A 21806-nucleotide genomic window follows, 5' to 3' on the forward strand; every position below is an offset into this window, starting at 1 on the left:
AAATACTTGCAAATCAACTATCTGATAAGGAGCTAGTATCCAGAATACATAAAGAACTCTTACAACTCAACAATTAAAAGACAAACCCATTTTAAAATGGGCAAAAGATTTTAAGATTTCTCTAAAGAATATAAACAAATGGCCAATAAGCACATATAAATAGATGCTTAATATAATTAGTCACCAGAGAACCGCACATTAAAACCATTAGATTTGGCCGGGCATGGTGGCTCAAGCCTGTAATCTCAGCACTTTGGGAGGCTGAGGCAGGCGGATCATCTGAGGTCAGGAGTTTGAGACCAGCCTGACCAACATGGTAAAACCCTGTCTCTACTAAAAATATAAACATTAGCCAGGTGTGGTGGCATGTGCCTATAATCCCAGCTACTTGGGAAGCTGAGGCAGGAGAATCACATGAACCTGGGAGGTGGAGCCAAGATCGTGCCACTGCACTCCAGCCTGGGCGACAGAGCAAGACTCCATCTCAAACAAACAAATAAAAAAACACCCATTAAATTCTGATACCACTTTATACCCATTAGGATGTCTAAAATAAAAAAAGGCAGATAATAACAAGTATTGGTGAGGATGTGAAGAAATTGGAACCCTCATATATTGCTGGTGGGATTACGAAATTACAAAATAGTGTGGCACTTTGCAAAACAGGAAGTTCCTCAAAGGTTAATTACATATCACAACAATCTGACTTCTAGATATACACCCAAGAGAAATGCAAACTAATACCCACAGAAAAACTTGTACATGAATGTTTACAGCAGTATTAACCATAACACCCAAAAAGGGGCAACAATCAAAATGTTCATTAGCTCATGAGTGGATAAATAAAATATGGTACACCCACACAGTGGAATATTATAAAGCCATAAAATGGAACGAAGTGCTGATACATGCCATAACCTGGGAGAACCCTGAAAACATTATGCCTTAATACAACGAAAGAAGTCAGAGATGACAGATCACAGTGTATGATTCCACTCATATAGAATGTTCAGATTAGGCTAATCCATAAAGACAGAAGATAGATTAGAGGCTGCATAAAATGAATGGAAAGTGACTGTTAATGGGTATAGGTTTATTCTTGGGGTGATGAAAATGTTCTGGGATTGGAACAGAGTGAAGGTCACATAATTTTGTGAATATACTAAAAGCCACCATGTGTACACTTTAAAAAGTGAGTTTTATGGTATGTAAATTATATCTCAATTTAAAAATTCAATGAAAAGAAACACCTGAAAGGAGGATTTGTATACTTGGATACATTTTTACCTTAATGAATCCTTTGTACTAAGAAATTTTAAAAAGACAATTTGGCAATTTGACCTAGCAGGCCCTATGATTTAAACACTAATTATAAGATACCATTCATGTAAAAAGGAATTTGAGTACTAAATATGTCTTTGTATGTACATGAAAAATTCTAGAATGATATTCCTGTTTAGTTGCTTCTGGGAAGGAGGATTAAAAGTAAAGGAAAGAGTAACACTTCTTACTTAAAAGTACTGAAAAAAATGATCTTAAGTTTTTTCCTACCATTCATAGTGATTTCATATGACTCCAATTTAAGAATTTTCTCCTTGAAGAGCTGTTGCTGAACATCACTCTCGAGATCATGCTGCCCTTTTGTAAACCATTCAAAACACATCTGTGGAATAAGACAAATATTACCCTGTAACTAAGATCCATTTCAGGCACATACATACTCCAAACTGGAAAAGTAAAGATAAATTATTTTAATACTTCAAATGTTTATATTGTCAAAATACCACTCAAAGCTAAAATGCCTGGAATTCTGAAATTAAATGAAGCGGTTACTAGCAATCTTTCCTCTAGATAATGAAAATATCTACTCATACTTTTCATTGGATTTTATACTTGGGTTTTTCCATCAACATTTATTGCCTGCTTATGCCAGGCACTATCACGATAGTGAAGCCTTTTGACAAGTCTAGGAAGTAGTTAATATTATTCTGTCAAATAAGATGAGGAAAATGAAATTCACTGTTAGAAAACATCAAGGCAGGTGTTTTGTTCCTGATTTAATCTATCTTTGGCAGTTTAATTATAGTTTAAACAAAATTTGGCCAGGTACCAATTCTTCTTTACTGTTTTTGGGGTGCAACATCATTATAGGAACTCAAAGTTTTCTGTTGATAACTTAAAATTAGTTTCATATGGAGGGGAAAAAACTTAAATATATCTAGAATTCTTTATACTCATTTGGTTAAACTTGGTATTTTATCCAGAATGGTATCAAAATTACCAAAGAACTCATACATTTATTTTTATCATGAATACATGTTATATAAAACATTTTTTCAGCACTTACAGTTCTTGGCCCATACTATTTATGCTTATATAAACTGAAAAGTGTTTAGAAGATGTGAAAACACTTTTCAGAAAAAGTGAAATATTTAAATATTTCTGCCTTATTTTATCCACACTACCATCTTCTTACCTCTCTATCTAATTCACAAACATCCTGGCCAGTTACAAGACACTCCCAGATCTCCTTGGCACGATTCCAGCCCAGATACAGAGTAGCTTCTTGCAAGAAAAACGCCAGAAATTTTAGATGTGCTTCTAAATACTGCAAAAAGAAATAATGCTAATTAGTTAACTCCAGGCATTCATTCCTAAAAGCAACATTAAAACAAAACAAAACTCTTAACAACAGTCTTACTTAATCCTTTTTCATATAATTTAGGGTAAAGTAAGTATTAGAATTCTGTTTACAAGTTGATAGTACAATGTAATAGCAGCTATCTATCTCAAGTCTTTTAGAAATTCGGTTGATTTTGGACGTCAATAAAATGTAATTTCAGCAATCTCAGAGTAAAACACTACAAATTCACAACTGGTGAGTTAACATTTTTTTCCTAATTTTTACAAAAACTATAATATTGCTAATCTATTGATTTGGAAAAACAAAACCCATTATCCACTGAATTAGCAATTATTATTTCAGATCAAAGAAAAAGATGTTTATTCCTTCATCATATGAAAGATAACTCACAAACATCAAGATACAAAACTGTTTCATCACTACAAAGATACTTCACACAACCTCTTTATAGTTACAGCTAACAAAAATTCTTTTTATAGCAAAAGTATAAAAAGGTCCAATGAATGTTGTAAATCATGAAGCAAAAACACAAGGCCTGATACCTCCCGGTAAGTGTACCGGCCATCCACTAGTGTAGAGCCACTTAAGCCTCCAGGCCCGGCCACAGCAGCTGCAAGCCGATGACAAGCGATCAAACTTCCCGTTACCAATTTCACTATTTCAAAATTTTTCTTCAAGTCTTGAATAATGCTCTTGGCGAAAATAACAAAAAGAAAAGTGGTAATGAGAATTTGCAGTTATTTTGTTGGTTTAATACAAGCTGCTATTTAAAGATGTAGTCCTAGATGAGACAAAGCAAACATAAGAATTTCCTCATTCATATTTCCCACACAAAAGTAAACAAAATCAATCTGGTATGTACATTTACTAGAAAATTAATAAACTACTAACATTTTCCATCTAAAAAATATTCCTTTTTTTAAAGCTATTTAAAAGTTATTTAAAAGTTTAAAATTATTTAAAAATGACTATTTCACTTCCTGTATATTTTTCTGGATCGTTCTTCCCGTGTCTATATACTGAGGAAACTCTAGTACTTTAAGCAAACTGATCTTTTTATGATACAAAACAAGCAACAAGCTTTTTAAATCTTTTCAAACCAATTTTTAAAATGCCATTCTAACTTTTGAAAACTGGTTTAACTACTTCAAAATTAAGCAAATAAAAAGAAAATGAGTTAAGGAGATATCAAAAAAAAAGCTCCACAGAGATGAAAGCAGAATGATGCTTAAACTCAAGATTATTAAATGATGTAAGTGAATTACATTAATAAACATAAAGATAGTGCCTATAAACTCAGCAATCTTAGCCATGTTTTGTTATTATAAAAGTTATGCCAGTAACTGTATAATAATAAAAAATAGCTATACCCTTACCTTGTCTTGCTTTTGATAAGTTTGTTTTATGAATGAGCGAGTAATTTCATGGAGCTGACGTAAAGCTGGTACCACCCATACAAACTGGGGATTATTAAGCTGAGATGACTAGAGTTAAAAAGAAGTTACATTAATTAAATTTAGAAATAAACAGCAGATTCATTTATTAGCTATACAAAATTTCCAAGTCAATCAGGTTTGTAACACATTTTATTATTTTACTCTTTATATTGACCATTTAGAGCTTATCTCCATGCACTCATAATTCAGTCTTCAACTTCTTACTCTGCATGCAATTTCCTAAAGCCAAGAACTGCAAACAGGAGTGGATGTGAAGTGACAGTAAATGTACAGGGGTACATCAGCAAAAAACAGACAACAAGGAATTAGCAACTTCAGAGGACAGATTAAGTAGCACAGACTGCTAAGTCATGTTGACACAAAATAAACTGATGGCCAAAGCTTAACTTGGATAATATTGAACTGCATGGTAAGTAAAATGGAGTAAGAATATTGCTTTCTATGATTATATGATTAAGATACCAATGACATGATCAAGACACCAATAGTGGTCTAAATATTAAAGAAAATATTCATAATCTGTATTTCCTAGTTAAAACATTTTCATAAGAGGTAATTCTACTTTTATTAATTATTACAGACATTTTACACTTACACTGTACATTTTTCAAAACACTTTCAAATATATTATTTCTGAAACTGGTATATGACAATCCAGATCGTCATAGCACAGATCTAAAAAGTCTACTGTTTGTGTAATATTCTTTTTTTTTTTTTTTTTTTTTTTGAGACGGAGTCTCGCAGTCGCCCAGGCTGGAGTGCAGTGGCCGGATCTCAGCTCACTGCAAGCTCCGCCTCCCGGGTTTACGCCATTCTCCTGCCTCAGCCTCCCGAGTAGCTGGGACTACAGGCGCCCGCCAACTCGCCCGGCTAGTTTTTTCTATTTTTTAGTAGAGACGGGGTTTCGCCGTGTTAGCCAGGATGGTCTCGATCTCCTGACCTCGCGATCCACCCGTCTCGGCCTCCCAAAGTGCTGGGATTACAGGCTTGAGCCACCGCGCCCGGCCTGTGTAATATTCTTTATAAAGACAACTACTTTTTAATAAATAGCATCTTTCAAACTATGAAATTTCAAAATTGGTAAGAATTTCAGTCAAAACATGACTATAAATCTCTAACCAAAAAGCTGAGTAAAAACTTAAGTCCTCAGCATTCTTCAGAGGCTGAATTTTTTGTTTTAAAGCCTCCTTGTTCTATTGAGCCTTAGTATAAGATGAAGACCCTTGTGGAGGGGAAATACACTTTTGTTGTCTTTGTAGAGAAACATCTCACTATTGAATATGTAAATGTGAGCAAGTTATTGTCACACAATAGTTTTTTCCTTGCCTCATAGAGATCAGCCAATCCTCAATCAGCAATTAGTATATTTCCTAGATTCTAAGACAAAGATTTCATATATTTTAACATTTCTGAAATTGACACATTAGACAATTATGTCAAAAGAAACTCACTAGCCACTAGGCACAGGGGAGTCAGTTTTTATATAGCTGTGCTTACCTGAGTATGTGCAAACTTAGCTGGACACAAAAGGTATTTATTCATCTACCTGTCATTTTGGTTGTCACCTGGTATAGGTAGTACCAAACAAGAATGGCTTTCTCACTTAAATTTGGATCACTAATATGTTACTTAAATGTTATCAAAAATACTACACTATAATGCAGCACTAACTAACCAGTTGTGTCCATCAACATAATTAAAATAAAAGAAAACAGGCAGTGGTCTCACACTAAAGCATTTTCCAAAGCCAGGAGAAGTTGGCATGACAGACTCATACCCTGTGAAGGGCTGTACCACTCAACACTAAATATCTCTGTGTCCTAAGCTGCACCTTATTTCAAGAGAAGGTGTTTGACTTGTAGTGTACATAACTCAATCATGAAAAAAAGCAGCTTGAGTTTTACAAAATAGAACAAGCACACAAAACTCCATATTCATCAATATGCCTCAAAATTATACAGCCAATCTTAAAGATTTCAGAGAGGTCCAAAGCATTACTATATACAATGCAAAGCAGTGTGCTCCCATGAAGCTGTTCATAATTGTTCAAAAAAGGCTTAGGCTCAACCTCTCATTAAGAATCTAAACCAATGGTCCATAACTGCAAAATGGACAGTTTCTTTTTTTCTTCTTCGCAAGTTTATTAAATCTGAGATGCAGGCTGCAATCACTGGCATCTTAGAATCACAGAAATAAGGTATATATTAAAGGCCAACTATGTAGTGAGACCAGCTAGACTATTTCTCGCTACACGTTGCAAAATGACAGTAATAAAAACTGTAAGGTTCATATCCAAACAGATACCTTCCCAAAAGGATTACAAAATTGGGACATAAATATGAACTCTTCAACAACAAGCAAATATATTAAAAAGTATCATGATGGCCAATTAAGTCAATTATGGTAACACTATTTTTATTTAATATTGAAAATTATCCTTTGAAGGTAACTTGTTATACAATAAAATTCAAAGAAAAAGTCCATAAAATTAAAATTTAAGTATTTCTAATATAGCCCTTTTAAAGTTTAGCAAACAGGAAAGATGTTATTTATTTCATCTTATCTATGACATGGTGACAAGTTATAAGAAAAATTTTAATTACTCTTCTCCAATTACAACGAAGACATCTGATAATGTCACAGAGTGGAGGTTTCATAAGTAGGAGCTAATGGGATGTCTAAATTGGACTCAACATTAGATGAAGCCCTAGAGGTCAAATGGTTTAGCCTGCAAACCTATGCCTAAATTATATTTATTCATTTTTTATACAATGACTGACTTACTATTTCCAATGATGAGGAACTCACTACCTCAGAAGGGATTGAATTCTGTTTTCAGACTGTTCTCACATAAAAGTTCATTGATACTAAAACATGTTTCTGCATAACTTCTTAGGAGACATAAAAAGTAAGTTGAATGAAATTTCTCTATGACAATGCTCTAAGTATTTAAAGAAAGCTTTCATGTTTTCTTGAGTTCTCTCTTCTCAAAGTTGAACATCCCCACTTCCTCATCTGTCTTGTTTTTCCAGACCTACCCTTTTATCTAGGACCACAGCAAAAATTTTTGCTTGGGAGGACAATTTCTCAAAGTATTTCCTCTTGTACTAACCACATCATGTGAAAGTATCTGTACTGAGGACATTTTGCTACTTTTATTTTCGGTTATGTGTTTTGTTAAGTAGAGGCAACTCAGCTACGGCTACGTGAGGCTTTTGGTGTCCTCATAGGGTGAAGGGGAGGAGGTAAGAGGAAGGAAACCAACATTTGCTAAAAGCCCGTCAGGCACTGTGGTAGGTGGCCTGAAGATAAACAACTTAAGGAATATCAGATACAACTAATTGAGGAAAAATTAGGTTTTTTTTTTTTTTTTTTGGTTTAGTAATTTGTTTTTGGATGAGTACATTTAAACTTTTTAATTGAAGAAAAAAAGAAGTGAAATAAGAGGGAAGGATTGGGGTAGACAGTGGAAGGTATAGAAGCAGCAAAGGAAAGAGGACCAAAGGAGCCGAGGGTACCCTGCAGAATCTACAGAAATAAAGTTAGGAAATCAAGGTCAGAATTTCTGAACACAACAGTGGAACTTGGGAATTTTAAGAGTATCAAAAGCACAGGGAAGGGGAATCAGTTGGGGGAATAGAGGTAGCTGAGGACGGGAGGGGAGTAAGAAGTGGGTGATCTTGTCTTACCCTTTGCTTAGTTTCTGTGTAGCCTGGCAGGGAGACATAATCCCCAGTCAGCCCACCTTGCTGCCTGGCAGGAAAGGGCATAGCATAGAAAAACACCTTTAGTGGAAGTAAATAATTCACCCCCCTGCCTGGAGCCATATCCAGGGGGCTTTGATCTTCCCACTGCCCCCCTTCAGCAATGTGTACTTTGTAAAAGTCCATGAAAGCACTTAGTAAACTGAAAAGTGCTATATAAAAGGCAAGATATTATTGTTTAGAATGAAATAATGGTACACCAGAATTTCTTTACTGGGAGCAGTGGGGAAATAAAAAAGAAAGAATATTCCTTTCAAGTCTCACAAAATAACTCCAAAAATTTTTTGACTTTTTGAGTTTTGTTATAAAACAACAGACATAAATGAAATGACTGCAAAGAGAAGCAATAAAGATGCAGTGATGTAACTGACTAGAAAAGCTAAGTAATGCTTAGCTGTAATAAGGAAGGAATAATGGTCAGGAGGGATATTCTGGTTTCGTAACGCCACTTCCCTGGAGGAGGGAAAAGTCCATTCAGCTTTGGCCTTTTATATACAAAGAAACGTGTCTGTTGCTGAGAAGAAAAGACCATTTTTCTATGGATACCCTTTTCCTCTTACTATTACTATTGAAGGTTCTAAACATCTTCAATAACTGTGGATGAATTTTAATCATAAGGAGAGGTTGCTAAATTATCTGAATCACTGAGCTAAGGAAACTGGGAAAATTCAAATTGTATCTGAGTGAAACGAAAGCAAGGTTGTTGAGTTAAAAGAAAAATTCCTCATAACCTGAGAATTACCAGCTCCAGTTTGCAAATACCTTTTAAAATCTCTAAAGCTGGGTTACATGTAGAAATTAACTTGGTCACATTTCAGTGTCAGAAACACAAAACATAAAGTTCTTCAATGCCCCCAACTAAACTTTATGATCAAACACAACATAAGAAATAAAAGCCCATTGAGCTAAGAGTCTCTTAATATACCAATGAGTGGTATCCAAGATTCTTTAAAGAAATACTTAACAAAAGTCAAACAATATGTTTTGCCAATGAAATTATTAAGCCACTAGTTATTCTACCAAAAATTTTCTTATGTTAATAATAAAATGAAAATCAGAAAGTGGAAGCCTTCCCGGTGCTAGGCTTTAAGTTTGGTCTGGGCATCTTGGTCTAGGTGAAAGGACACTGCTCCAATTAGGGCTGCTGCAACAACAGCAGCACAGTCCACTGAGCTGGCCGCTGTGATCAGCCCTCTCAGAGGAGAGGCTTGAGGCGTAAGGACTGGAGAGCTGCAATCATTACCGCTCAATCTGCTAACCACCACCTCCAAGGAAAGTCCAGAAGTTCACAGTAACCTACAGTCCCAGTCCCTCTTATACAACTCACTATCCAACACTGTCTTCTAAAATCAAGCCCCAGCAACAGATACTCACTGAATGACTTTGCCTATAGAATTACTTTAGGAACATGTCTAAATGAAGAACCTAAAACACTACCATGTGCCATCGATGACTGAACCTCCTCCCTTTCTCTCTCTCATTCTATGAATGTTCCTCCATTTCTCCCTTATGGGAGGAAAACAAGCACAATATTTATTTAGAATCCACTGTACTTATTAAAATTGTGCATACTTTAGATTTAATTTTAAAAAGAAAAACTAAGTTGAAAATCTTCTTACTTTTCATAAAATTAGAAGATTTTAATTTTAATTTCAGAAAATTAACTCTTTGAATGTGACCCTAGATTTGTTTTCCCATTAAGAGTAACTCCCAAGTTTTTAATAAAGCATAGGCCATAAACAAATTTTTAGACATCAAATTTGAATATGAACATTAAGAAACATTAAAACATACTATTATTTTAAAATTGTGATGTAATTTATTAAAGGAAATTATTAAACTAGTATACCTTTTAGTTGGTTCCATCTGCAAATTCTTACCTTGAATCCATCCTTCTTGTTTTTTTCCAAACCTGACCATTCTCCAGGCTGAAAATTCATTTTAAGAGAAATATAAGTGACTTGGTAAAAGCAATACCTATAATTTCCCAATCTTGTACTTTAAGGTAAGAGCTTCCAGATACAGTATTTAGTTTAATTTACATAATAGGGGAGGAAAATTATTTGGCTCTAATTACTCAGCGAATACTGTTGCTTTAACAACAAAATCAGATAAAAGCTGAAACCAACCCTCTTAATATCTTCTATGCACTTGATGATATAGCTCCTCTTGATTGCTTCTTTCACTGCATACGCATCACTAAGGATTGTCAGGTGCTCCTCCAAGGCCTGCTGAATAAGGCTACTGGGCAGGGTTGGAAGGTGAGCCAGTTCCCAGAGTACGTCTAATACCTACAATAATATTACATATAATCAGCCAGCCAATACGCAAATAGCTGCTTTGAGCATTTGTAGCTAGAAAAATCCATTTGATTCTCCTGCCTTTCCAGAAGTGGTCTCAAAGCGAGCTTCCCGGCCTATTCGTCCAATCAGGCTCAGTAGCTTCTGTCTTACTCTATCACTCTCAGTCTCCCAGCTCTGTAGAATGAAAAAGACACAGGAATTGCTTCACGATCAAACTGGCAAAATATGCAGAAATTTTAAACTTGAGCTAAAAACATTAATAACGTAAGAAAAGTACACTTAAACACTGCTAATTGGTGGGGAGGAAGGGTATTCAGGACCACAAAAGAGCTTATTTTAAGAAAATTTAAAAGTAAGCATGTCTGACGGAACACATACCTTCTGAATGAGAACAAACAAATGATTAAGCTGATCTGAATTAAATTTCACAGCTGCTGCAGCAATAATAGTATGAATGTTCTCAATCACGGTAGATGATTGTCCTGACTGGAAAAGGAAACATTGGCAAAAAGTTAAGTCTTGGAACTTGGAACAACCTAAGTCTTCCCCCTAGCAATTTACAGAAGCACAAGCAAAAATATAACAAAGATAAATTGACTCTGGTCTAATCAGCATCCACTTGCATAATATTGGCAAGACTATATGAAGCAACCATTATTAATCGTTATCAGCTGGCCTTATTTAAATTCCTAGCAGCATTAATTCTTTAAACCGACAATGGAAACACACACACACACACACACACACACACACACACAAGAATCAAGTTCTCAATCTGACATACTTCACTTCAAGAAAAGAACAAAATATTTTCAACTGCTAAAAGATTTAAACAGATTGAATTATAAAACAAATGTACTCACTTTTGGCATTTTATAAATGATACTGAAGGTTCCAATTGAGTGTATTACCTGCCTCATTTCTTATTTTACTCATAGATATTTTGTGATTGCAATTAATGTTTATTTATCCCGTTAGCAGTAAGTCTTTGCTACAGAGCTATAGACCCTATTGTCAACCTTAAGGTTTAAATTCACTTTATAACCTCAATTATGTCACTGTTATGCCTCACTGTTCATCGTGTGAGAGACTTGAAAGGAAAGAGGACATTTTTAGATTCAATTTCTTAAGAATTTTCTCAATATATACTAGGCACATAGAGTCATTCATTGAATGTAGTAGGAATATACAATATATAAATCATGGTCTCTAATCGTCAACCTAAATCTTCAACCTTATGTGGATTCAAAATTTATATTCGCAGAACAAAATTATATGAGTGTATTCCACCAAGGTCAAGACATGGGAAGTAGTATCTTGGGGACTCAGGACTGTTTTCTTTTACTCCTGCACCTGACTTTTTACAGTCGGCTCTGTAATGCTGGGCTGGGAGCCTGCCAACTACATTTCCCAAACTCCTCTGCCAGCTAACTTCCTGTTATGTTCTGCCAATGAGAAGAAGCGCTGGGAGATGAGTGGCAGGATGAAGTACGTCTGGCTTAGGCTCAGAGTGGATGTAGATGCTGGCTGTGGTAGCAAGGGACTCTGGAAACCTTGGTGGCGGTAGCACCTCTCTGACAGTTCCAGCACTTCAAGTAAAAGCACCTCCAAGAGCAGCTTCAGTTCTGTGAACTTAATACCCCTTCTTTCTTTTTGCTTCTCCAACATTCTCCTTTTTTGTTCCTCTACCTTACTTAGGAACACCTTTGTAAACAATCCCCTGTAATCAATTCCCTTTGTTTGATATACCTAGCACAATTTCTACTTCCTGACTAGATTCTGACTGATACGGTGACTAAGTTGATACAGTCAAAAAGTGCTGCAGGTTTTTCTCTGGCTCACCAACTAGATAAAGAATAACACCATTAAGAAACAGACTGGAGAATGACTAGGTTTGGAAACAATGAATTTGAGATGCCAACGCACTACGCATGGGAACGTGTGTTACATATTTAGATATATTGAACTGGAGCTCCAAGAAGAGATCTGAATTAGAGATATAATTCATAGAGTAAACAGCATACAAATGTAGTCAAAGTCACGGGAGTGCCTGCAATTGACTTATGAATACAGTGAGAAAGGGGCTAAGAACTAAGGCTTGAAAAAAACCAAATAAAGTCAAAGTAGAAGAGAATAAATTAGTAAAGGGGACTCAAGGAGGAATGCCAGGAAAGTTAGGAAAACCAGTAAAATGGACTATGACCAAAGTGAAGAAAAGAGAAATTGAAGACTATGTTGGATTCTGTCACACCTCTTGACAGTCCTAGTAAGATGAGATCTACAAACTCATCTATCATCTTTATTTAATAGGGACTAAATGGGAAAAAATTATTAATGAAAATAATACAATGAAAAGAATACTACATTGATAAAGACACACACCTATTCCTAGCTCTGTCACTAACTGCTATATAACCTTCTCATTTTTTAATCTAAAAAAAAGTAATTTAAAAAAATTTTTTAAATTTTAACATTTTAATTTAAAAAAATTTTTAATATAAAAAATGAGAAGACCAGACTAGATCAGCAGTTTGAAACTTCTTGTGGCAAGTGGATTTACACATACAATCTTAATAAAAACCTGAAACTGTAAAGTGGGTTAGGTACAGCTGCTCTGTTTAAAGCAAGATAGGTTCCGTTACCCTGCTCACTCACCACCCTTCTCCCTCTCCTGTAGTCCAAAAACGTTAGGCAAAGGCAAAAATAATTCTGATCCACCTACCTGTATCTTCCAAATTTTAGTCAGCTCATCTAACGACAATTTACTACCCAAGAGTTCAATAATTCCCTTTATACGGTCACAGTATTGTGCTTGGTCTATGTTGCCTAATTGAAGAAACATGAGAACGTCAGATATAGTGAACACTGACTCTCTAAATACAATTCTATTAATTCAAAATAATAACTTGCTATAAGATCATTTAAAGGCTAATACAGTCAAAGCAACAATTTTGTACACTTTTTAATACAAAGATATATTATTTAAATTGTTAGGTAATTTTTATTTTTTTGAAAGCAACTTACCTTCTAGTGCAATTGACAGAACTGAGTTTTCAACTAGCCAATCTAATAATCTGTCCGTATCTATAGCATTCTTCACAGATTTGGATAAAGTGCTATCTTCTATTAGTTTGGTTACCTAAAAAGATAAGATTATTGTGATTGAGTCTAATATACATTATCAAATATTCATATGTATATAATTTTTACAATGTTACAATGTGCTTTGATAACTAGCCAAAACGTATCAAAGGCCAGTTATAAGAAGTTAACAGACTACCATTTGTGATGTCCCTTTAAAAAAAACATGGAGGGCCAGGTACGGTGGCTCATGCCTGTAATCCCAGCAATTTGGGAGGCCAAGGTGGGCGGATCACTTGCGGTCAGGAGTTTCAGACCAGCCTGGCCAACATGGAGAAACCCCGTCTCTACTAAAAATACAAACAATTAGCTGGGCAGAGTGGTGGGTGCCTGTAATCCCAGATACTCAGGAGGTTAAGGCAGGAGAATTGCTTGAACTTGTGAGGCGGAGGTTGTAGTGGTCCGAGATTGTGCCACTGAACTCCAGCCTAGGTGACACAGCACCACTCCATCTTAAAAAAAAAAAAAAAAAAAAAAAAAAAGGAATATGGAGTCATTCTTACAGCTCTCATTCCCTGGACCACAGCTAATTGGCTCAGGGATGAACATCTAACCCAAACCTCAACCAGGCACTCCCTCCAAATTTTATATGTGGAAAGTATAAAGAAGTGTCAAGAAGACACTTCATATACAGAAAGTCAGTCCCTCTCTGGTGATGGGAACCGCAGGATGTGAAACATGGGATCTATTCATTGTCTTGATCTCTACCATATGAAAAATGCTAAATGCAGGTAGAGAGGGAGCAAGGCCAACATACTATGAAAAGCAGGCACGAGACTTGGACAGAATCCTGACAGTGGTCAGGTTGCAAATTCTAGTTGTTCTGTTGCCCACATGTGCCCACCCTTTCTTGGTCTGGCTAGTAAACCCTTCATTCATGTGAAATAACCCAGCCTCTTTTCAATAAACTCCTCTTTTGGCCTAAAATGGTTCAAGATGAGTTTCTTTCACTGGTAGCCAAGAATCCTAACCAATACAAAACTGAAGGAAAAATAACTGAATTATAACTGAACTGCACTGGATCTATATGTCACACACCAAAACCAACTGTGCTGTTTCTGTGGATATGATAGCAAGTTCAGAAAGCTACAGAAAATTATTTCCATCATTTTGCTTTGACCAATACTGTTGCAGTCATTTTGTTTTTGTCCCAACCCCAGTTAGAAGATTGAAGTAAACTTACATCTGAAATAAAACAAAATGAACTGTACCCTTAGAGCAAAAGTCTCAAACTGTACTTTCTAAGGGATTATATTCTAGGAAATTTCACAAAAACACTACATATTTTAAATATTTCAGACATAAATTTTGAAAGTAACACAGAAGATGTCTTTACTAACAATGATATACAATGTTTTATACAGAATTGTTACCTCTTTTTTATATGATTACAATAAATTATTCATATTTCCCAACATTTTTATAGTAATAAACATACATTTTGGTAGGACTTAGTATCTGCACATTAAGTCTTGTAGAATCAAATGCAAAACTTACTTCTTTGAGAGAATTCATCTTAGCACTGAAATGTGGTGATTTCAGCATGCGCAGTAGAATATCTAGTCGAAGGTCATCCACAATTGTCACCAGATCCGGTTGGAAGCGCATGCAAAGTAACTTAATGGCAGACAAGAGCTCAGGGATGCTAACCAATCTCTTTTATTGAATAAAAACAAAAAATAAAAAAGGAACTGTAAAAACATTTTGATCCCAATTCTTATAACACACAGAAGAATATTGGGTAACAATGGTCTGGCAGTATCTGATATTTTACAAAGCCAATTAACTTCATTTTGCTTAGAAACAAAACAGCACATAGGTGAGCAGTAAAGGAAAGGGAATGGTCCTGTGAAAAATTTAGGCTAGACAAAATAAATCATGTTAAATTTAAATGGTAAAATTGCTTTAAACAACTCTGGGTAAGTTTTAACACTATTATTTTAAAGTTTCCTCTATGCCAATTGTGATACCATCAAAATCATGTTAGTAAAATTCTGAATGGTATAACTTACTCACTGTGTTAACTCTACTGACTGAGGCAACAACAACCAACGGTGCTTCAACAACAGTACTTTTTAATTAGGAAATGTAAAGTTAATTCGATGTGAATGCATGTGACCAGAATCCAAAGCGTGTGAACCCTGCTAAGTCCTGGCTCTGCTTCTGTGAACTAACTGGCACTAGGGCGTATCTGGCTGGAGAGAGTGTTTACCTTGTCTTTGAGGTCCTTCTCTTCTACGCTCCGTACATCTTGGATTGTAGTAAGAATGACTGGGTCTAGCATGGGCTGTAGAAATAAAATGTTACAGTTATTAAGAACTCCCGAAGCTGTCCCAAAAGTAGAGAGGGAATACTTCTTCATCTACAATTCGCAAAGGAGAGGGTGCAATGAAAAGATAAAAATTTTCATATCAGAGCAGCTACTAACTAGCTAATACTGCCAAATAAACTCTTAACTGATTCTGCTTAATCTTAGGTGCCTCAGTTTCTTCAATGTAAGTAAAATTTCTGTCATTACCATCTTATAAAGGTAATTTTGAAGAGTGACTCAAGACACATAGTCTAACGTTTAAAACATTGAGCATGAATTGTTTTTATAATAAATATTTTGTGTTTGATTTTTAAAAATGAATATGGCCGGGCGCGGTGGCTCAAGCCTGTAATCCCAGCACTTTGGGAGGCCGAGAAGGGCGGATCACGAGGTCAAGAGATCGAGACCATCCTGGCTAACATAGTGAGACCCCGTCTCTACTAAAAAAATACAAAAAAACTAGCCGGGCGAGGTGGCAGGCGCCTGTAGTCCCAGCTACTCGGGAGGCTGAGGCAGGAGAATGGCGTAAACCCGGGAGGCGGAGTTTGCAGTGAGCCGAGATTTGGCCACTGCACTCAAGCCTGGACGACAGAGCGAGACTCCGTCCCAAAAAAAAAAAAAAAAAAAATGAATATAAACACAGACCATGGAAAATATGCTGTCATATGAACGACTTTTGCTTACTGATGTGAATGAAGCCTATAGATGAGATTCATACAATACACTGCTCCAGAATGGTAACACAACCAGAAAACTAACTAAAGAGTATGTGAGAATGGTAAAGTATTAGCAATTAATACATCTAAATTACCATTTCCATCTAAGAAAGAAAATATTTAAAACTTAGCTGATGAAGAAAGAGCTAAACAATATTTGGCTGTCAAACCCAAGAATACATTAGCAATGAGCTAAAATGACATCAGGCATTTATCCAGATAGAATTTCTTCATTTACACTTAATGCCAATTGTATAGGAAGGAGAGAGAGCTGTTATAGTTAAGAGAGTCATAGTGTTCTTTTCAGCATGTGCTGTTTAATCCTTACTGCAACTCTTGAGATAGCTATTACTATTATGGCCATTCTACAAATTAGGAAATTGAGGCACACAAGTTAAATAAGAGTCTTCTGAAGTCATACAAGGAGCAAGTGGTAGAGACAACTGTTATGTAAGTAACATGTATTGTATGAATTTATTGCTGAAATTTAATTTTGGATGGTTTGATATAATTAAAATAAAGATGAAGTCAGATGTGCTTGCTTGGGAATTCATACACTTCTTGTTCTTTTTAAAGTACACTCTGTTTATATAGTAAATCTGGAATTTCTAAAGACCTTAATGTTAGCAGCTGGGGTATTTATGCTAAATTCCCTTCCACAGAGCAAGGCATGAGTAAAGAGCACGCATTTAAAACCCAATCCTGACCCTGATTATTAAATTATTAATGTTTATTATTAAAATATTAAAAAGTTCAATCACTTTATCTCTTTATGGTCTTCATGTTTCAACTATGAAATTAATGATTATATGCTTAATAAACTGAAGGAACATTAGCTGTTTCTAAAGAGCTTAATATGCAGAATGGAGAAATATGTAAACAGCCATCCTATTTCACCTAAAACTCTTGCAGGATTACCTTGACATCTAAAGAAAGCATTTAACATTTAGAAATAACAGAGATTGGTCAGGCACGGTGGCTCACGCCTGTAATTCTGGCACTTTGGGGAAGCCAAGGAGGATGGATCACGAGGTCAGGAGTTTGAGACCAGCCTGGCCAGTACAGTGAAACCCCATCTCTACTAAAAATACAAAAATTAGCCGGGCGTGGTGGCACACGCATGTAGTCCCAGCTACTCGGAGGTTGAAGCAGGAGAATCGCTTGAACCCAGGAGGTGGAGGTTGCAATGAGGCGAGATCACACCACTGCACTCCAGCCTGGGCGACAGAGCGAAACTCTGTCTTAAAAAAAAAAAAAAAAAAAAAAAAGAAATAACAGAAATTTCCAGAACCTACTAAAAAAAAATCCTATCTCCCTTATTAAAGCAGCCCTAAATAAATGTGATGTTGGAAAGAAGGAACAGCGCATTTAAAAACACCGCTCCAGAAGGACACCATGCTTTCAAAACCATTCACGGTGATTTTGTAAAAGCTCTATAAAAGTTTAGGGTCCACAGACTTATTTATAAAAATAAATAAATAAATAGAAGTACTTCAACGTGACATTTTGCTCGGTAAAACTTGTTAATTGAAATGAAGGAAACAAGGTAGTAGAATAGGCTTTTAGCATTAGAAAACTGAACACTCACAGCTTTGACTGTTCTATGACCTGCTGACTTACAATCCTACAGAGGCAGGATATCAGACAAGATGTGCTGTTAAGCTGATATTCAGAAGTGAGCGACTGAGCCAGTAAGTGAGCCTAGTTGATTTAATACATAAATACTAATCTGATTCAATACATAATGGCATTAAATCCTTAAATAATCCTGTGAAGCAAATAAGGACATGCTGCCTACTTTACAGATAATAAAATGAAAAATACATGAAAATTGTATTTTATAAAATGATAAACTGAAAAGGTAAATAGCCTTCTCAAATGTTAGGTCTCCTCTACTTCAAATTATTCAACAATTTTTATTATCTGATGGCATTTTTATTAAAAGGACAGCTAATGTGAAAAAAGGAGTTACTCTGGATTAAAGACCATTCTGAATAACCTGATAAAAAGAAGTTATTAGAGTTTGCATGTCTTCAATCATAAGAAGTAACATGAAATGGTTTAATCTTACCTGTACCACGGAGGAATTGAGGTACTCTGCACATACTCCCAAGGGTTGAATCAGTGCTGAGACAGCCTGGAAAAAGACAGTGAAGATTAGAAATACATTTGAGAAGATTTTTTTTCCTGTCAAAATTAAACAAATCTCTTTTCATGTATCAGAAAAAAGTTTGAATAGTGATTTGATCAAGTCATGAATAAGACTAGAGAAACTAAACTCCTGGATAGAAAGAATTGATATAAAGATGTCAATCCAATAAAGTCATTTCCAACATACTTGATCTATTCAATGGGGATCACAAGGACAGTTCAACAACCTAAATAACTTCCAGGGAAGCAAGAGGAGGCTTCTGCATCAGTGTCTCTGATCTGGCAGACATCTGATCTTTAGGATAAACACTGGATGGCAAGGAAGAGTCAATACATTACTACACCATCAGTCTCTCTCCTTGACCATTGCTATTTCCTTCACCCAGAGAGGGACCAATAGGAATCAATTAGTCATGGTTTCACAGAAATAACTGCAACTGTAAGCACAATCTGTAACACCTGGGTATGTTATTTTAACACATTATTTTCTGTCTTGTTTATGCCAAGTATGTAATAGCTTTTAATTGAATTATTAATTATAGAAAAGAATAAAGTGCTCTCAGCAACAAACAGGTCAACAGTATCTGAAAAATTAAAGATTAGTTATTCCCCTTACTATGAGGTTATGTTTTAAGAAAATGAAGTTGATACGAACACTGTACCTGATGATTCTAAGCTCCCATGTTACAGCCATTTGTTATCTAAAAGTTTTTGTAACACCAAAAAGCTTACTAAACAACTCTGTTAAAGTATTTTTATTTGTGCCTGAGTCTATGAAGTAAATTCTGATTTTATATAATCATTTAACTGAGCCATAAAATTGTTATGCATATATATACTTGCCATATATAGCAACCAACTTTAAACAGCAAGATAACTTCATGTAACCATTACAAATTAAGAGAAAAACTCCATAGGTAAAGAAAAAATAGTGAGGAAAAACACTCTACATGGCAATTTGATTATAATTAGGAGTAAACATTTCTTTGGTTATCAGGACTGTGGAATCTGCTCCTCTAAAGATGAAAACCTTGAATTTGACATTTAACTTCGCATGTCCAGACCGTGTCCTCTGGCTGTATACCAACTCAAATGAAATGAACTTCCACACTGGGCACAGGCAGTGGTTTAACTTACCCCAAGTTCTATATCTTCTGAATGGAGCTTGGCTTGGATTGCTGCAAATCCACCTAATTCTCCAAACTGAGAAGAAAAAAGGCACACATTAATTTAGTTTATTTTTCCCTTTAATTGTTTTATTTTGAAAAATTTATATCGGCACATAGTAGGTGTATATGTTTATGGGGCACATGAGATGTTTTGATACAGGCATGCGATGTGAAATAAGCACATCATGGAGAACGGGGTATCCATCCCCTCAAGCGTTTATCCTTTGAGTTACAAACAATCCAATTACATTCTTTAAGTTATTTAAAAATATACAATTAAGTAATTATTGACTGCAGTCATCGTATTATACTACACAAATTAATTTTAAAATGTTATATATTAATAATTTAAGCAAGGAACTAAAGCTAACATTCTACGTTATCACTGTGCTCTGTAACACTGGTCTTGAGAGAAGCCTTGCATCGATCCTTCTACTGCTCCTGTGGCATACTGCAGCTAGTACTAAGTCCAAAAGCTGATGTTTACCTGCTAATATTGTACACACAAAAAAAGGAAGAAAATATGAAATCCACTCCTTAAAGCATTTTTATTATTCTCTGCAGCTGCCATTTGCTTTACATACCAAACTCTAGGACATCTCATTAGAAAACTGAAAATATACCACATGACAATATTAACAAAAGTCATATACCTTATTTACCAAATCCACAACCCATCCATGAGGCTCCTATGAGAAAAGAAAAAAAAAATTGAGATGGCAATATAAAAGTTTCCCCATTAACCCTTACATTTATTTTATCCTAAGTGAAAAGTTAGAGGAAAAATTATAAAAGTTTGGAAACTATTTCCAAAGTTTTTTCCCAAATGGAAAGCTTCATAATATGTCTTTAACATTACTGTATATAATTTTGGGAGTCTATAAGTCTGTATTTTGATGGAATTGCCACAATGTGGAACATCTATGCATTTTTGGATAGCTGAGATCAGTTGTTTCAGCTCTCCAACATACAGGATAACTTGAGTTAAATTCTTTAAAAAAGTTTTATTTTAGAAATGAAAACTTAATTATTAACATAAAAAGTAGTAAATCAGCAGAGATTAAAAGTTTTAGTCCCAGTTAGATAATTAATTAATGCTCTTAAGCAAGCTCTATTTTCTCCTCCTTTCTTCTTTTCTTTTTTGAGCATTCACTGTTCTAGGGACTAGACACAGAACAGTGACTACGAAGAGATGTTGTACCTGCTTTTACGAAGCTCATTCTAGCAGAGTCAACAAAACCAAGTAGAGTATCATATACAGAAGATAATTCAGATTGTGCTAAGTCCCAAGAAAGGAAAAACAAAAAGGCCTCAAAAGAAAAACAAGAGCTTCCTCTACTTGGGGTGGTGGTCATGAAAGACTTCTCTGAATACATAATCTTTAAAGGATGAGACAGATGTAGCTGTTTAAAGAACAATCCAGGCAGTGAGGCTAAAATGGTAAAGGTCCTGATTGGGAATGGCAGAAAAGAGTCTGCTGTGTTTAAAAACTCTCCCAGCTGCGACACAGTGAGCCAGGAGTGACAGAGATGAGGTTGTACAGAGAGGCAAAGAATGTAGATCATGGAGACACTTACAGACCATAATTAGAAAGAAAGCAACAGAAGCGTTTTCAGCAAAAGAGTGTTTTATATTTTAAGGTCATGCTTGCAGTTCTATGGAGAATGGAATGGAATGGATGAATGGGAGAATGAGACATAGTCAGACACAACCAGTTAGAAGGCCAGTGCAGTGTCTAGGTAGTCCACAGCTGTGTGTGGAGAAGGATGGCAGCAGAAGTGGGAGAGAGAGGTCAAATGGAGACATATTAGAGATTAAATCAAAGGACTTGTTTATGGTTTGGTTATTCTTTATTCAAGGAATGAATCCTGGCCGACTCCTATGCTTCTGGCTTGAGCATCTAGATAGAGGATGATGTTATTTACTAAAAAGGAGAATAAAGGCGGAGAGGCAAAATGAAATTCCATTTCAGACACACGAAGTTTGAGAACTCTGTATGGCAACCAAAAGGAAATAACTGACTCTTCAAGTCTGGTATACTCAGAGAAGAGGTTTGGGCCACAGAGATATAAATTGGAGGCCCATCGGCATAAGTATGACATTTAAATTCATTAGAGAAAGTATAGTGAATAAAGAGAGGAAGCACTGAA

General features: G+C 35.5%; 1 protein-coding gene across 4 annotated transcripts in view; it reads right to left on the bottom strand.

The window, feature by feature from the left end:
* Positions 1 to 21806, bottom strand: part of USP24 (ubiquitin specific peptidase 24) — a 148981-nt gene that overhangs the window by 79249 nt on the left and 47926 nt on the right. For 3 of the 4 annotated variants that reach the window (XM_033225027.1, XM_033225028.1, XM_033225031.1), the window contains exons 6-21: positions 20310 to 20345; positions 19625 to 19690; positions 18408 to 18473; positions 15522 to 15596; positions 14807 to 14965; positions 13193 to 13307; positions 12891 to 12994; positions 10547 to 10654; positions 10247 to 10342; positions 9995 to 10156; positions 9746 to 9793; positions 7791 to 7850; positions 4021 to 4128; positions 3187 to 3336; positions 2477 to 2608; positions 1552 to 1663 (exon numbers count right to left, since the gene is read on the bottom strand). In XM_033225027.1, coding sequence (XP_033080918.1) covers positions 1552 to 1663; positions 2477 to 2608; positions 3187 to 3336; positions 4021 to 4128; positions 7791 to 7850; positions 9746 to 9793; positions 9995 to 10156; positions 10247 to 10342; positions 10547 to 10654; positions 12891 to 12994; positions 13193 to 13307; positions 14807 to 14965; positions 15522 to 15596; positions 18408 to 18473; positions 19625 to 19690; positions 20310 to 20345 — 1597 coding nt within the window. The remainder of the gene's footprint in view (positions 1 to 1551; positions 1664 to 2476; positions 2609 to 3186; positions 3337 to 4020; positions 4129 to 7790; positions 7851 to 9745; positions 9794 to 9994; positions 10157 to 10246; positions 10343 to 10546; positions 10655 to 12890; positions 12995 to 13192; positions 13308 to 14806; positions 14966 to 15521; positions 15597 to 18407; positions 18474 to 19624; positions 19691 to 20309; positions 20346 to 21806) is intronic. The other variant, XM_033225029.1, reaches the window with a different exon arrangement.

Source organism: Trachypithecus francoisi, unplaced genomic scaffold (assembly GCF_009764315.1).
Source record: "Trachypithecus francoisi isolate TF-2019V2 unplaced genomic scaffold, Tfra_2.0 Lachesis_group12, whole genome shotgun sequence".
NCBI lineage: Eukaryota > Metazoa > Chordata > Mammalia > Primates > Cercopithecidae > Trachypithecus > Trachypithecus francoisi.